A 16,845-nucleotide genomic window follows, 5' to 3' on the forward strand; every position below is an offset into this window, starting at 1 on the left:
AAAAAAGCAGAACTTGTGATCTGTGTTGCTGTTTTATATTGCTCTGTGTGCTTGAGCTAACTTGCCTGAGCCTGAGCTAATTTCAATCAGACGGAACAGCGTGGGGTCGTCGGTGTCAAGGTTTATTCCAGTAATGATAAAGTACAAAACAAGGGATGTTTGCTTTGACTGTTGATCAGAGGGCACTGGCGCCTTCACAGTCAGTGACAACAGACTGTTGACCTGACGGCTGCCGGCCCCGCTGCCTACAGTGTATTGGAATGGCAGCTTCCTGTTTTTTTGCCCCCTCACTTTGGAGCACAAAAAGCACATATTGTACACAGCAACACAATCAGCACCTGGCACACTTAAAGCCAGACACCCACCTACATAATGTCACACCCAAACCACACACGAGTACTCTGATAAAAACGATTAATTTAAGTAAATCATTCTCCTCCATAACACTGATAGCGATCACATTAACCTTTGACCTGGGATGGATCAGTAAACTGTAGCAAACTGGAAAAAAATCCAGGATTTTAAAATCACTGGACTCTAGGTATAGTGTGTTTCATTCACAATTAAAGCAACATGAAATACAACAAATAAAATGTTTCATTACATCATGATTTAAAGTTTATGTACAGAAAATAGATGATATGATGAATAGATGATTATTATACTCTCTTTCTGAGCAGGGCAAACTTTCAGTTTCTCATTATTTAAATAGTTTCTCTGTATTTCTACAAAGCTCTCTTTTATTAGGGGTAAAGTAGATTAAAGGACAAAGAGAGAACATCTTGTACAACCGTTAAGCTTCAGAATTAAAAAGTTAAGACTGTGTGCGGAGAAGAAGAGAGGGAGAAATAGAGAGAATGTGTGGCGCCTCTTACATCCCACCATTGTCTGGTTTCCTCCCGGCTTCAGTCACAACACTTCCTCCGGGCAAGCCGAGTGTTACTTTAATAAAAACAGGACACACACAGCTCAACAAAAAACTGCACTCATATACACATAGTGCAAAGGGTCAAACATAACCAAAACATTATAAAGAGCTTGATCAGACCCAACCCTCTAAAGTTGAATGCTAACATATTATTACAAGATTATTATATTATTAGTACATTTATTTTCTACGCTTCTCTAAGCTGGATGTTTTATTTGGTCATGTCATTAACTTTTTCTTTTTCAAATAACATTTGACCAACTTTTGAAGATGATTCCCAAGACTGACACTGGAAAGAAGAGGGTTAAATGTTTATCTTTCCACACTTTTATAATGTTAATCAATTAAAAGCAAACAAATAAATGTGTCAGAGTGCATATAAACTTGCCTACCATTTATACAGAGTGATAGAGGTTGCGTGAGCTGTGATGTCTTACTGCATTACTTTACACGCCAATTAATGCAATTACTTTGTTTCTGCAACTACTCACAGCAGGTATCTCTGTCAGCAGATTGACAATTAACCTGTCCCCCCTGAACACCAGCTCCACCGTAAATAATCCAATTAACTAATTTGCTTACGTAGACTTTCCAGAAGAGGGCGGTGTCATGACAGTTTTAGCAACAAGCTCAACCTAACACAGCAACCAACAGGTCACACAAGCCGTAAATCCTCTCGAGACTTTCTATCAAATGGTTTGAATATTTTTTTTTTTTTACTGATTTTTAAAGATCGGACTTTTTGTAGCTTCTAAACGACGCTGGCATGACTTGAATTCTGAAATTAATTTAAAGCGCGTGAGATATTTAAATTTTCTATCTCAGCCATAACCTTGCATAAAAAGTAACTGAGACCAAGAATAGTGACTTTCACACATTCACCACTTCTTGCAGTGTGATGTAGGCTACAGGGTCCCTTGAGCGTTCACAGCAGCTCAGAGTGACGTCGCTTAACCCAGGATAAAAGAGAGAGCGAGAGCTGTAAAGTCACCAACACACACGCAGAGCGATACCGGGAAAAACCGCGATTTTTTAATTTCACAGAAAATCAAAGCATACTATAGTATAGTATAGTATAGTATATATATATATATATATATATATGTATATATATTACATAAATCCGTCAAATTGGCTAACTATTGTTTGACCTGTCTTACTGAAGATCATTATTGGACAGTGCTATCATTAATCGTTTTCTCTGAGTATCTGCCTCATAAGTTCATGCTCCTACAAACTCATGTTTATATTTGTTTATATAAATTATCGGAGCAGAATTGTCCCTCAGGGTTTGACATTTGAACAGCATTAATTTATATAAACCAATGGCAAATAATTTTAATTATTTTAATATGTGTAAAACATGTAGTCCTTGAAATCTAGGCTACTTAGGACGCTTGAAAAATAAGTAGGGTTTAAAGGGGCTCCATCGGTCCCTACTGAAATATAAACGACACAAGTTAATTCGGTTTTTCTTAGATAAATCAAATTATTTTTATAATATGTAAAACTAATTGTCCAATGCACAAATGGATATCTATTCAATCATGATTTGATTGAGGAGAATGTATTTGCATTACATTTTGAATTGTTAAACGCGTCAACGAGGTTCCCGGCAGTCATGAGATTGATTTTATTTTATTTTATTTTGAAAGTGCGGGCCGGAACAAGTGTGCTGTTGCTGTGGTGACAGTTTGTTTGAGAGGCGCGCGGCGACGACAGCAGCAGCGGTACACGGGCAGGGAGAGCGCGAGGGAGCTGGAGTCAACGAGGAGCGAAAATGTGAAGGTGGAATCCGACCGAGCAGCATTGTGATGTGACTGACGCCTGTTTATCTGCAAACAAAACAAACACAACCGGCAAATCCTACCGAGCAACACCAGGAGCTTTAGTAGGCTTTGACAAAAACACTGGACATATTATCACTTTATACATTTTTTTTTTAGGACGTTTCTATTTCTGGCTCTGTGCACATTGACAGAACATTGACTGGGAGCAGTGTTGAGAGAGAGAGAGTGAGAAGCATCATACATTTTCTCTGGATATTCTTTTTTTTTTTTTTTTTTTTTTTGATGGAGTAAAGTGTTCAGTGTGCAGATTTTCTCTCGCTTCATGGGATTGTTCTCGACGAGGGCGTTTTGTTTGAAATAAGAGCTCATTGGGCATCATGAGTTCCAGTGGTAAGTCCTTCCTTGTGCGCTTTATCCCTGCTCCTTGACGCTCAAAGACAAGACCCAAATACACGAAAAGAACAGAGGGAAAACTGAACTACTTGTACATGAATAGTAGTCTGTGTCTTTATGAAGTGACTACAACAGTGTCAAGTTAATTTTACTTCATGCTTAACCCTTGAAATTTGACTGCAACCCACCTCAACATGACATGTAAATGTAATGCTTTATCAAGGAAATGTAATGTGCATACATGAGACAAATGCCTCTCTAAGAAGTATCCACCTAGCTCTAAGAATTAACTTCAAGGAGGTTTACACAGGAGGCGTGAGCTAATTATATGTAGAGGTCAAAATAGCATTTGCCCTGAGTTCATCCTTACAGGAGCATTTTTCAGATTCTTCATCCACATAACAGCTGTTGCTCAGACATCCCCAAAGTCTGTTTCTCTCCTGTCACTATATTCTTTCTTCTTCTTGTCTTCGTGGTCATCCTCCCGCCTTCCTCCAGAACCACAACTAGCACTTTAGTCCTCTCCGGGGAGACCAGCCAGACTCGCAGCTGTCAACCCACCCCACCTGTCTTCTACCTGGTCTACAGGAGGGGCAGGAAACCCCCTCGAGCATGGAGTTTTTTTTTTTTTTTTTTGCGCTCTGACCCCCCCCCCGGTCTGGTCAGGTGGAGTTTAGCTCAGTGTGATGCAGCACATGACAAACAAGTGTGACAGCCTGAGGGCTTGTGTCATGCTTACAGTAGACTCAGGGGCTGCTATGATGCTAAGCTGACCTTGTATCAGCTGACTGTGACCCTGATCCTGTGTCAGCTGAATCAGAGCTTTCCCTTTGGGCCTGCCAGATCAGCTGTGGTTGTGCATGTGAGCTTGCCTTAGCTTTGTTTGCAAGATAATGCTTAACCATGAAGACCACTGCAACAAAAAAAAAAAAAAAAAGAAGAAGAAAATTCCCATCTTTCCCTCAGCTGTCAGTGCGGCCGTTTGAAGCATGTGCTCTTTTGAACTGTAGGTGTCAATTGCTTCCTGTCCTCCTTCCCCCTCTCCTCCGTGTCTACATAAGGAACCGTTGATGACTGCATCATTCATAATCTGGCCTGTCATTGTGTGGCCCTACATTATTCATCCACTGCTTTTAACCGCCTGGTACCGAGCCTATCCAGTGCTGTGCTGAGACATGCATGCCAGGAAAGGTGTTTCAGCTCCTCGCTTACAGAGAAATGAGCAGAATTCTTTTGTTAAGCTTAGTAATGCCTGTTCTCAGGTGACAGGAGGGGGGGGGGGGCACGTGGGGACAGCATGCGGAGGGCTGTCACAATCCTCTATTGTGATTTTTTAAGAAAAGCATGTGGTCAAACAGGAGTGAGCACAAACACACACACACACACACACACACACACACACACACACACACACACACACACACACACACACACGTCAACAACATGTCAACCTGTGGTTTGCGTGTGAGAGGACCCGACTGTGAGTGCGTGTGTTTGTGTCACAGCAGGCAGATGGTGGTGTGACATGTGTCAGTCGTCTGGCTGTAGGCACAACAACCCAGCTGGCTTCAGAGCTGAGGATGTACCATGTCTCCTCTCCTCTTCTCCTCTCATCCTCTCATCCCTCCAGTCACTCAAACGTATGCTCTCCTCCTCCCTCCACTCTCTCAAGGTTTCGGACATGAATGGGCCTGTTAGGCTGAACACTGTTTTCTGCTGCTTTGGGTGTGAGAGCCCAGAGGACATCCACACACTCGGAGTAATGACACACACAGCTCTGACTGTCTGTCCTGATCTGCTAGGCCTTATATCTCTCATGGTCACTGGGTTTGGTGTGTGTGTGTGTGTGTGTGTGTGTGTGTAACTTCATGTAAGTATGTGTGTGGGCAGACTCCTATTTTCTGCCTGGCTGGCAGACAAGTCAGGACTGCGGGTGCAGCAGGTTAAGATGCTTGTGGTAAGGACCTTGACATTTGTTTCTAAAGATATGTGTTCCCTCAGAAAAACCAAGAAATAAGAAGCGAGCTCAAAGAGTCACTTTTACATAATGTCCCTCCGAACTGAAATATAAGGACGTTTCTGAGACAGAGTGTTCACAACGTCTGAGTGTTTCCAGGGAGTGATAAAACACATGTTGATCAATATACTGATCATTGAGCTCAGGGACCTAAGGGATCCGCAGAGCCATACATCACAGCTCTGACACCGCTCCCCATCGCTCTCTTTTCCTTGAGTTCTCAAGGATCAGACAAACTCATCCTCAGGGTGTCTTCACTAAAAACAAACAAACAAAAAAAAACATATCCAAGATGCAACCTAAAATAAAAACGTGGGATTTATGGCATATGATAGATTTGTTCTGGCCTCTGACAGTGAATAGAAATCCTTGCTGAAAGTTCACCAGTTCAGCTTGTCCTCATTTTAATGTCATCTAAAAACATGAAAAGAAATCAGAAAAAAAGATGAGCAAATGTAAAGCCTGGGCAGTAAAGTTGCTTCTACATATCAGCCTGTTAATTATGTCTGTGTGAGCGCGTCAGAATTAAGTGCTTGTAAAAGATTTAACTGTCTGTAAATTATTTCATTGCAATAGGTGTTCAAAGATGTTTCAAAAGACCTGCAAGAAAAATGTAAGTGGATTTAACCACTTTTTATTCTCTCTCTTTTAAGACATTTCAATTGAAGTCAGAAAGGTCTTGAAACAGAGAGATTTGCTTTACAGGAGATTTTTTTCTGCATGCTTTTGGATTTGGAGCCAAAAGATGTAAAACTGAACCTTTGATAATTATTTAAAATGTTAAATTGTTTGCAGTAATTCAAAAAAATCAAATAATACAAAGTGTCTTCGAGGAAAATTACACACAATTAATACATTTCTTTGGTCTGTATCAAGTGGCGACCTTCAGCGTGAAAAAATATGACCAATGTGGAAGCGTTAAAAATCTGCAGTTCCTTGAGTGTCCACTTGAGGCAAACTGCAAAAGTCCCAGTAGTCACACACACATCTTACACTGCACTCTTTTGTCTGAGTGAAGGTTTTTTTTTTTTTCAACATGGCGACCCCACAATTATTTGGCTTCAAAATTCCCCTTCAGTAACCAGTGGGTGACTTCTCTGAGACTGCGTCCATAATGTATGGAGTCTGTGCTCTGGACAAAAGTGGATGAATAGATAGGACAAGCCAATGAACTTCGACTGTTTCATTGTTTATTCTAGAAAGGAAATACACGGATGGATATTTTCTCGACATCAGTCAAGTTTTTTTTTTTTTTCTTTTATGGGAGGAACACGTCGGACAGTGTGCACACAGGGAGGGAGGAAGCTGTATCATATATGATTCCTGCTCTTCTGCCTCATCTGGTGAGCAGTCCAAACCAGAGCCAAAAGCATTTATCACTCCTGCTGCCAGACGCCTCAGTTCAATCACACAGAGGACAAAGGTGGGAGACAAAGATGCACGGATGCAAACACAGACGCTGGGCTTGCACACATGAATTTCTCGTTTGTTTGGAGCTTTGGCTGATTTCTAATGACCTAGTGGAAAAGAAAATAATAGACTGTGGAAAAAAAAAGAAACTCTCAGATGCCATTCATCTAAAAGCCTCACTATAACCTTTTGAAATGTTATTTGAGGGAATAGAATGATGTCATGATTCATTCAGCTCAAACTGCACATGGTGCTTAGATTGTATGATGCGTCTTCAAGGTTTCTGTCTTTGTGACCTTGACTTGTGGAGGGATTGAGTGATCATTCACAGTGTCAGAAGCAGTCTGACCTCTCTCTCTCTCTCTCTCTCTCTCTCTCTCTCTCTCTCTCTCTCTCTGCTGAGTGGCTGTATGTTTGTGATACCACTGGACATTATCATTGCTCTGATGGATGCTCCAGGTCAAGGTCCTGACAGAGACGAGGGCTGATAGAGGGAAGGTGGGGCGGAGGCAGGAAGACAGAACATCTGATCATCGGCTGTGTTGGATTGCTTACAGCGATTCATCAACCTTTTTCTGCCGGGCCCCCCTTTGGCGGATGACATTATTTTCAAGCCCCCCCCCTCCTTAACAGACACATTGACACCTATTGACAGACACTAAACACACTGTCAGTCACACTCTTTTCCAATCAATTCCAATAACATCACTTAATTAATAATCCACTTTGGGCATCATTGGAGACACTTGTGCAGACTTTAAAGTGTGTGCGCAGCAGTCTTTTTTAAATAATAATGAGTCCTTTAGCAACTTTAATTGTCCCTTCATGATTTTTTCAGAGACTTTTTCTCATCTTTGGTTGGAGACAGAAGCTTATGAAGATTTAACCTGACATGAAGTTGGAGCTTGGTGTGACAGAACTCACTCAGACAAGTTTCAAACACGTCTGAGGTCAGCAGTTGGTGCTTACTGGATCCTGATTTCAAGTTAGAGAAAGAAAACGATGCAACTGATGAGCATGTAAGACTGAAGTATAACAAAAAAAAACCAGAAAGGTTTCGAACCAGCACATTTGACTCGTATGAATGAATGCTGATAGACACGGTATTAGCAGTTCTTGTCATTGGTTCCTCACTCCTGATCTCCCAGCATTCCCTGTGACTGAGCTCCCGGCGTGTTGTTCCCCGGGGCTTTCAGGTCAGGGGCAGAAATAGCAGCAGCGTCTCCATCCCCCCGGAGGACACTTTTCAGCCTCTCTGACCCTGGCTCTGTTCTCATCACCTGTCTGCCGGGGGCAGTATTCTCCCGAGCCACTGATTCACAGTTAGTGGATTACACCTGTAGTCTGGTGGCTATCATTAGAAGAATGACTCAACGCCTCAGCATGGAGGAGGCGTGGAGGGCTGAGAGCGCCGTAATGAGTTTAGATGGGGACAGCTTGACTGCTTTCAACAAGCATGAACGCCCTGACACTATTTGATGCAGTTACATAACTATGCTTCAGATCCTGAGCTGATTGTTCACCTGAACTGTCTTCCGAGGTGCGGCTGTTTTGTTTTACACATTCAACTCATCAGTCTCCATTCATGTAATCATACTAATGAGAAGGAATCTTTGCTATGTACCTTGCCTCTGCCATTAACAATTTACCGCCTGTAAAACAGGTACAGTGTGCCAGAGGTTTGTTTTGGACAGTTTCCAGAAGGTCAGCGCTGTGAATAATGTCCTGTGTGTGAGAACGTGGTGCATGCTCGTACATTGCCCCCTTAATCTCCCACTCGCACCTGATTGGCTCAGTGTTGTTAATTTGCTTTGGTTACAAAATGGATTTCCTTTTCCTTGTCTCGCACACAAACGCACAGCAACCTCCTTCCAAGGGATTGTCTTTATTTGAACTCCTGGCTGGGCACTTATCAGTCAGAGTATTTGGTCCCAGCGGTGCTGCCAGCATTGTGAACAAAACAATGAAGTTGAGTGTGGGAGACTGAGGATTGAGAGTTAATCACGCTCGCATATTTCGAGCACCCCACCACACTCGTGTCCCGTGCAGGAAAAATAAACCACAGTCAAGCATACTTCACTTCTTGCAGCCAACGATGTGCAGCATATATGTCCTCGCACTCACACGCAGGTGCACACATGCCGCTGCTGCAGCATGTACACTGTCGTCATCTTCCGAGCATGCAAATGGTGCTCGGGCTACAAGCGTGCAAGACTGCGAGTCTGTCAGACTTTTTAAGTGCGGCGAGTCCTTCGGGATTCTTCCAGTGAAATGGAATCAGCGGCTCTGTCACGCCAGCACATACGCTCTGACTGAAGCTGCAAAGTCCTTCACTGAGCTATTCAGGTAGACAGGGAGGCCAGCTGGTAACCCCCCCCCCCCTCCATTATACCCTCCACAGAGTGTAGGGCCACTCAGAAGCTCCTTAAGGAAGATGGAGCAAAATGAGAGAATGTGGAAGCAGCTGTTCTGGCACAGCTCCGTATTTGGAGGTCGGATATCTCTGCTTGTGGATGCAGACGGATGTTTATAGCCAGATGGACTTTTAAAGAGCCTCTAATAGCCGGAGAGGCCCTATATAAATTAATTTTCCAAACTCATTCAAGATCTAATTAATTTATTATTTTGACCTTCATGCTTGTGATTTGCATTACTGTTAAGTCTGTAAGTGAGAGACTTTGATTTCCTGACTCTGGGACATAGCTCTCTTTGACCAGTGAATGGATAATGAGGCATGGGGATCCTTCCACTTTGTCACCTGATGCAGCGGTGGATGTGTGGTTGTGTGCGCGCGCGTGTGTGTGTGTGTGTCAGCCTGTATGACTGTGTGAAAAGTGGAGGCAGTGGGAGAGGAAGCCTGGAGCTTACCCAGCTTACATAGGTGTCAGACCTCACAGCTTCAGAAGGAGTGTTGACAGAGCTACACACTGATCTTATTGCGTGAGCTGCACACAGTACAGTCTGGAGTGCAGTCGGAGTCGAAATGGTTTGAAAAACCTTCGAATATGAAAAGCACTTTCTTTGAGTGTAATGCTAAAAGTCATTATGAAGTTGAATTAATACCAAAGTATTATATCATTAGGACACTCTATCCCCGGCTTTTGAGATATAGTGATCTGAGCTACATCAAGGTCTGCACACAGAAACGACTGGGTCCCTGAAAGAGTTGGTGAAGGGGCCCTTCACAGATGTCATTTAAGGAGCTCCATAGATCTGTGTCGGATCATTCTCTCACCTTTTGTTTTACAAAATGAGATAAATTAAAAAATAATTTTTTGTCATGAAAACACCAATGCACCTCGTAATCTCTTTGGCTCTTCAACCTGTTTGGGTGAACGGGGATGTGTGTGTGTGTTTGTGGGCTTTTGCGCTGAACTGTATGTTGGTGTGTCTCAGCGTGCTCAATGATGCTCACAGTCATGACAGCAAAGAGAGGAGCAAGTTAAAAGTTAAAACGCACAAGCATTGCATAGTTTTGATGAAACATTTACCCGCACTGAGCCATCTCAAATATACCCACCAAACAGAAGATCTACCCCCATTTCGCGCATGGCGGTTGTTAATTGTCACCATGTTACCTTGACTCAGCACCGATTTGAACCTTAACACCTTTGAATTGATTTTTAACTGCCTCATGATTAATCTTTACATTCCTACAATACACAGTTCAACCTTGCTGGACTGTCGAGGGCCAAAGGATCAAGGTTGTAAGAAAAACAAACTCAGTTATAATATACATGTAGAAATAGACCTGTTAACCTCACTTAACAGTCAAATAAGAGCTGAGGGGGATATTAAAACCAGCTGACCAAACCAAAAATAGCATACCGGGGGGGACTATACACAAAATGACTTAAAGTTAACAACAAGAAATACAGATTCCCCCCCTGCTGTCAGAGCACTTGGTATGGTCCTCTTTCAGAAAGCTAAGCTCAACCCTCAGCCTCATCATTTGTTCAAACCAGGAAGGAGAGCACAGCAGTCAGGTAACCAGCCAGCTTTCATTTCAGGGAAGTAGCTTTTTGTGAACTGTAGGATCCATTCATGACCATCGTGTCCGACCCTGAACATTCTCAGAGCAGTCTTTGGATTTATTTCATGTGCGCTCCAGTAATAGTTAAAGTTGTTTTTGAAGTATAAATGGAGTACCATTCATATCAGCACCCCTTTTTTTCTTGTATAAGTGTAAGTCCCAATATGTTAGCAAAGCGGCTATGTTAGCAAAGCAGCTACTATAAGAATGCTGGTGACTCTCTGACTACTGACTGCTGCTTAAACACATTTTATGAACTCATTTTGGCCACAAAGTGCTTTTAAGGTTGTTCTGAAGACTTTCAACCAGAAAAAAACCCCCAAAAAACCCAACAACTTTGCACCTCTATTTTAAAAAACAGGTGTGTAAGAGAGCAATGTGTCCATCAGAAACTATAAAATAGAGAAAATCCCTAACACTTTCTAAAGTGCAAACAACATTTAATGGCAACGTTTCGGCACTAGACTTTAATCAGGCAACATGATGAAGGTTGCCGGATGAACCTGATAAAAGGTCTATAACTGAAATGTTGCCTTTAAATTGTGTTTGAAAGTTAGACGGTGTTATAAATGAAACAAAAGCCATTTTCATTTTTGCGGATGAATTGTACCCCAGATTTTGTCTTTTCAACTTAGATATGACTAGATATAATAAGTGTTTTCTGTTTACCATGGTGAGAAGGAACTCATAGCTTCATCCATCTCTTAATGATGATAGTCTTAACAGTGTGCAGTGTATGCACAAGAGTGGAGCGCTAGAAAAGTGTAACAGCATAGCCACAGTGTACAAAGAACTTAAGTTGAACATATAAGTAGAACACTAAAATGTGTCTTTCTGTCCTCTGCAGCTTATCAACAAGGCTCTCCGAGTGGTGAACGAAGCACTGGACCAATCCGGTGCCAGCGATGTCGGGAAGTATGCAAAGGAGAGGTGGTTCGAGTACAAGACACTCACTTTCATGTCAAGTGTTTCACCTGCACCGGTAAGGCATAGGAACCTGACGGTGTGACTACAGACAAACAGGCGTGGATGTTTTATAGAGTCTCTGGACCTGCTCATAAATGTTCTTAAACAAGATGATTCTAGTAGACTACAAAACAAGTCATCTATCTTTGTCATTGCCCTCGAAACACACACCCACACTGACAAACGTGCACTGTATGCCCTCGCCCGTCCATCTCAGAGTGCACATGCTGGGTGCTACTATTAGCCTACGGGGGGGATTGGATTTGATCAGAGAAGGATCCTTGCAGGGGACTTAGGCTCCTGCTAAGGTAGCTTGTTATTGCGCTGCCGACTTGGAGAGGATTTCCCCACGCTTGTATGTTGTGGTCTAATGAGACTAAATCCAGCAGCTCTGCTATGCTACAAGTGAGCACTGCTGGCCTACAAAGGATATGCAGCTGTGACATAACCTCATGTCCTCTTGCAACTAAGATAGTGCAGCATGTGATAAACTCTTGTAATGTTCTGAAACACCAAAAGTCTGAAGGAGAGTGTAAGAATATGGGCCAATATTGATTATAGCTCAAGATGGGTGAAGATGCTACAAAAAAACCGAACTCACGTGTTTAACTTAAGGTTTGATCCATTTCCTGTCTTTCTCACATGTTGGGCTCAAAGCAGTTTGCAACAACAGGAGGCTGTTGATCTGATGAATGAAAAATTAAAGATTACAAAACAAGCTAAACTGGAAAAAATGAATCGGTTCTCTTAAACATTTGCAGAGTCAAAAGCACAAAAGGCTTTTTGATAGTCAAATATTTCTACACGTTAATTAATCAAAGAAACGAGGAACATGATTTGCTATGCTGCTGTTAATAATTCCTTTTAGAGAGTGAGAACAGTCGGGGGTTTGATTTGGCATTTGAAGGTGATTTAAAAAAAAAAAGTCACCTGATAGATTTAGATGAAAAGTTTACTCACAGTCACTACTACGCCTGTCATATATTTGACTTATCATACATTATTATTGGCAAATCTCTACCTCTCCTCACTCACCATCATCCTTTCTAGTGGTCTTGAATAGATGGTTCAGTATTTTGGGAGTTGGGTTTGTACAGTATGACGTTCTTGTATTAGCCACAGGACGTGCTGATCAGCGTGGCCAGACTGCAGTCACGCAAGCTAGGCTATACGGATATGAAAACGGGGTACTTCCTTTTGCAAATTGGACAAGCAACATGGACACCTTAAGGAGTATTTGTTTTACCTGACGGTAACAACACTACATTATAGTTTGTGCGTGAAAATACTTTGCTTTTTACAAGTTTCATTTTTCACTTTTTGCAAATCATTTTTGAACAGATTTGTTCGTCTCTTATTATTGATTTCTTCATGATTACTTCTTAAGCAGCAGTTCTCTTGACATCCTTTCGTCTGATGTCGAAGTAAAATATCCAAGTTTACCTATTTTGAGAATATTCCTTAAATTGCATGATACATTTCAAAATGGATTAAAACAAGTTGAGAAACTTTTAACACATTTACAAGAGAAAAATGGACTCAGTGAGATGCAGATATATATATATATATATATATATATATATATATATATATATATATATATATAGGTCTGCTCTGCAGCAGCTGTTGTTGGGAGCTAGAAGCAGAGTGTGTCTCCACAGCAGATATACTCATTGAAGGCTCGTTGTTTCACATGTTTACAGTGCACACACACACACACACACACACACACACACACACACACACACGCACTCACCCACCCACCAAAGAGTGTGTGAGCGTGCACATGCTTACACGTGTGCGCACGCACACTGTGGTTGTGAGGGGTTGCTGTGGTAACGGTGTGAAGGGGGCACCCAGGCCCTGGTTGGTGGATATTCTCAGCATCTCTGTGGTGCTATTAACCAATCGCGAGGCTCTATTCTATGCCCCAGAGAAAAAGGGGGGTGATCTCAGGAAGCGAGCAAAAAAAAAAAAAAAGAGGGGGGATGGGGGGGCATGTTTTTTTTTGTCACCTAAACATTACATCATCACTTGAGTGTAATACCCATCTGATCCTCTCGTGCTCCTCTTCCTTTTCATTTCCCCTCTCAGTCACAGCAGCATTACAGTAAATGGAAAACTGTCATGGATGAGCATCATGTTAAATGCACCTATCAGACAACCCTCCCTTCTCATGTTCCAGAGAGCTCTCCACGTCCCATGGGGCAACGGGGAACTATTGTGCAGCTCGACTCTGCCCCATCCCTGCCCACAATACATCCTGTATGGGCCTCTGCACAGCCAGCACTTTACTAAAGCATTTATTGTTCAACTGTGAAAACCCCTTCACACACAGACATGTTGCAAGCTCTTATCAACTTCATGAAGGACTCTCTTTCGTCTGTGTCTATATTCTCGGCTTCCAGTCAACTCTCATGTAGATGTCTTTTTAGGCTGAATGGTTGCAAATGTAGTAGCAGGATTAAGGATCACGTTTCATAAATGTCTTCCGTCATTCTGCTGTATTCCTCCCCCGTTTCTTCCCCCCTTTCTTTTCTTTGCTGATGTCACCCAGGCATGAAATCAATTTCTCATCTTGGGACAGGATGACATTGGCATGCGGGCCGTGCGATTTGGAGCCTAATGGCTAAACTGTATTATTTGAGCGCACCAGAGTGACAATCCCCCCCACCAGCAGCCAATCGCCTTATCTGTCAGATGTGTTTATGAACTCTGTGACTGGGGCGAGTTTCAACATTTGATTTCATTCTTTGTTTAGAAATTAGTGTGTGTACTGAGCTTATCGACCTTGACCAATTGTGTTTGGTTTGCCTAAACCCTTTCATTTCCACCACAAAACCATGACTTTACATGATAGTTATTTCCTCATTTTTTTCCACCTCCTCTTTCTCATTTTCTGTCATTCTTTCTGTCTCCTTTTCCCTCAGAAGGGCTGACTTTGCCCTCCTGACTAGATCACAATGATACAGACAGACACTTGCGTTCACTTAGCATTAAGAATATCATACATCCATCTCTTTATGCTCACTGTAACTAACCACAATATTTTCTGGAAGCTGCCGTATCACAATCCCTCTCATCCGGCTATAGTCAAAAGAATATCTGATCACTAATCATGTGCGTTTAACCCATAATCTGAACCTATTATAAAGCAGCCGCTAACAGCAAAAAGGAGCGATCAGCTAAAGGAAGCAGTGTGTGAGAAAAAGCCGAAGACAAAAGCCAGCTTGCAGGTTACAGCATCACCTCCAGACACAGAGAATAGAGTGGGCGGCTGTGCGTGAATGTGCGGATGATGTGGATCTTGTAGCACTTCTCTCTGTGCTGTGTGGACGACGTGGTGTTGAATTACCAGCAGACGGGCTGACTCGTGCATACTGGCCTAATGACATAGTGACCACATTTACCCCGCTCCGGAGCTTAATTGGCACTCTTAGATTCCAAGAGAAACAGCGGGGCTGTCAGTGGCACGAGTGCAGGACGAACACAAACATAAATCAAGCGCGAAAAGGGGCTAAAATGCCCTCGTGTTTTCCGTGCAGCCGACTCACAAGAAGGCAGCACAGAGGCACAGGCACAAATATACGAGCAGAGACAGAGACAGATGCAAACACTCATACTTTTGCCAGGCTGCTCCCAGCAGTTATTTATTTTCCCGGACAAAACTGTTTGTTCTTTTTTTCCTCATAAAACAACAATAAAGGGAATAGCAAATTTATAGCGACAGTTCAGATAAATACTTGACTGCTCGACTAATGCTCCCATCGAGCCGCTGTTCTCTTGGCTCTTGTAAAACCGCCGCGTCTTTGTCTTTCTCTCTGCCGACCTGTTTCAGTCAGTCCAGCTTCCCTTTGAATGCCATTAGCCCTCCTCACTCAACCTCTGTGTTAATATCATCAGCCGTCTGCACTGTGCAGCCATGCTGCTCTCTGAGGGCCAGAAAGAGAGAGAGAGAGAGAGAGAGACAGATAGTGGAGTGGACCGTGAGGGGAAGGATAAAACAAACAGCAAAGAGAGGTTATGAGAAGAAACAGAAAAAAAAAAAGAGACACATAGCGCTGACAAAATTGGGGGTTACATAGAAAGGGGAGCTTCCTGTAGCTATAGCAACCGCTGGTACGCTGGTCCAATCACCACGCCAAAGCCTGGTTGCTAGGGAGAGATTCCGGGTGGAGAGAGAGAGAGAAGGGAGCGCGGCAGGCAGCTGCGCTTTTCCCCGACGACTCTCCAGGATCTGGGATAGATGACAGGGATTATTGCTCCGCTTGTCTCTGTGAAGCGTCACCGTCTCAAAGGGATTTCCACACACCCCGCATATTGCTAAGTGTTTATGTGTGAAAACTGTGCATTATGCATTAATGTGGAGCCGCTTATGTGGGCAAGAGTCTGGCTCAGGGACGCGTTGATTTCTGAATGATAAGGAGGATCAGAAGCATCTCTTTTTTTTTCTGTGGTTGAGTAAAACACACACAACATACCAGTGCAACAACATGCTGTTTCAGGTTACAGTATTTTTAAATATTCATCAAAGCCATATTTATCTTATTCTTTGTTGATCCTGGTAACACCTCTTTTCCCCTCAGCTGAGCATTTCTTGGCCCTGGGAGGGTTAAAGGCTGGAGGTCTGATCAGCAGGTCAGGTCTGCTGGTATGAAGGGACTCCGCTGGGCAACCATCTGTCTCCATCGACAACCGCAGCCAAATTCTAGGGGAATCCTGTCACTCATGCATGATTTCTCTCCGCTTTAGCCTTCAGCTGTCTCGCTCTCTCATCTTTTTTAAAACCACATCTACTTCTGTTTTCTGTTAGGGTTGTTTTTTTTTTTTTTCTTCTTTTTCGCCACAGATATCAGTTATGAGGATGGAGCCTAGACTCCAAACACAAACTTTGAAACGTGAGTTGTCTGACTGAAATATTTGCAAATACCATCGTCTGTGGGTGTTAATATGCAAATCAACAATTGTGCGTCATCCCCATTAGACCGTGTACAAAGTTGCCCAAAATAAATCACTACAGCCTGAAGGAAAGTTATATTGCTGTCTCCAGCTAATATCTCCATTTGTCATAGATGGCTTAATACATCCTTATTTCAAAACGTTTGCATTTTGTCAGGTGGGAGCTTCAAGTAATACATTCAGCCATCATACTTCTCTTTTTCAGTCGGCATATCCGATGAGATACTCAGCAAGAGTAGAACCTCTTTTCTGGGAAACATTTTCTCTAACTGGCTTATAAATAATAAGCACAGACTGAAGCTATTTCTATACCTGAGCCTCCGCTAGTGAAGTTTCACTCCTGTGATGC

General features: G+C 42.7%; 1 protein-coding gene across 1 annotated transcript in view; it reads left to right on the top strand.

The window, feature by feature from the left end:
- Positions 1-2,630: 2,630 nt before the first annotated feature.
- ablim3 (actin binding LIM protein family, member 3) overlaps positions 2,631-16,845 on the top strand; it is a 44,329-nt gene continuing 30,114 nt past the window's right edge. Inside the window, 2 exon segments of the mRNA XM_079352227.1 lie at positions 2,631-3,108; positions 11,419-11,553. Of these exon segments, the coding sequence (XP_079208353.1) occupies positions 3,096-3,108; positions 11,419-11,553 (148 nt within the window). The 5' untranslated portion in view covers positions 2,631-3,095.

The sequence above is a fragment of the Symphodus melops genome, assembly GCF_947650265.1.
Source record: "Symphodus melops genome assembly, chromosome: 9".
Lineage (NCBI taxonomy): Eukaryota > Metazoa > Chordata > Actinopteri > Labriformes > Labridae > Symphodus > Symphodus melops.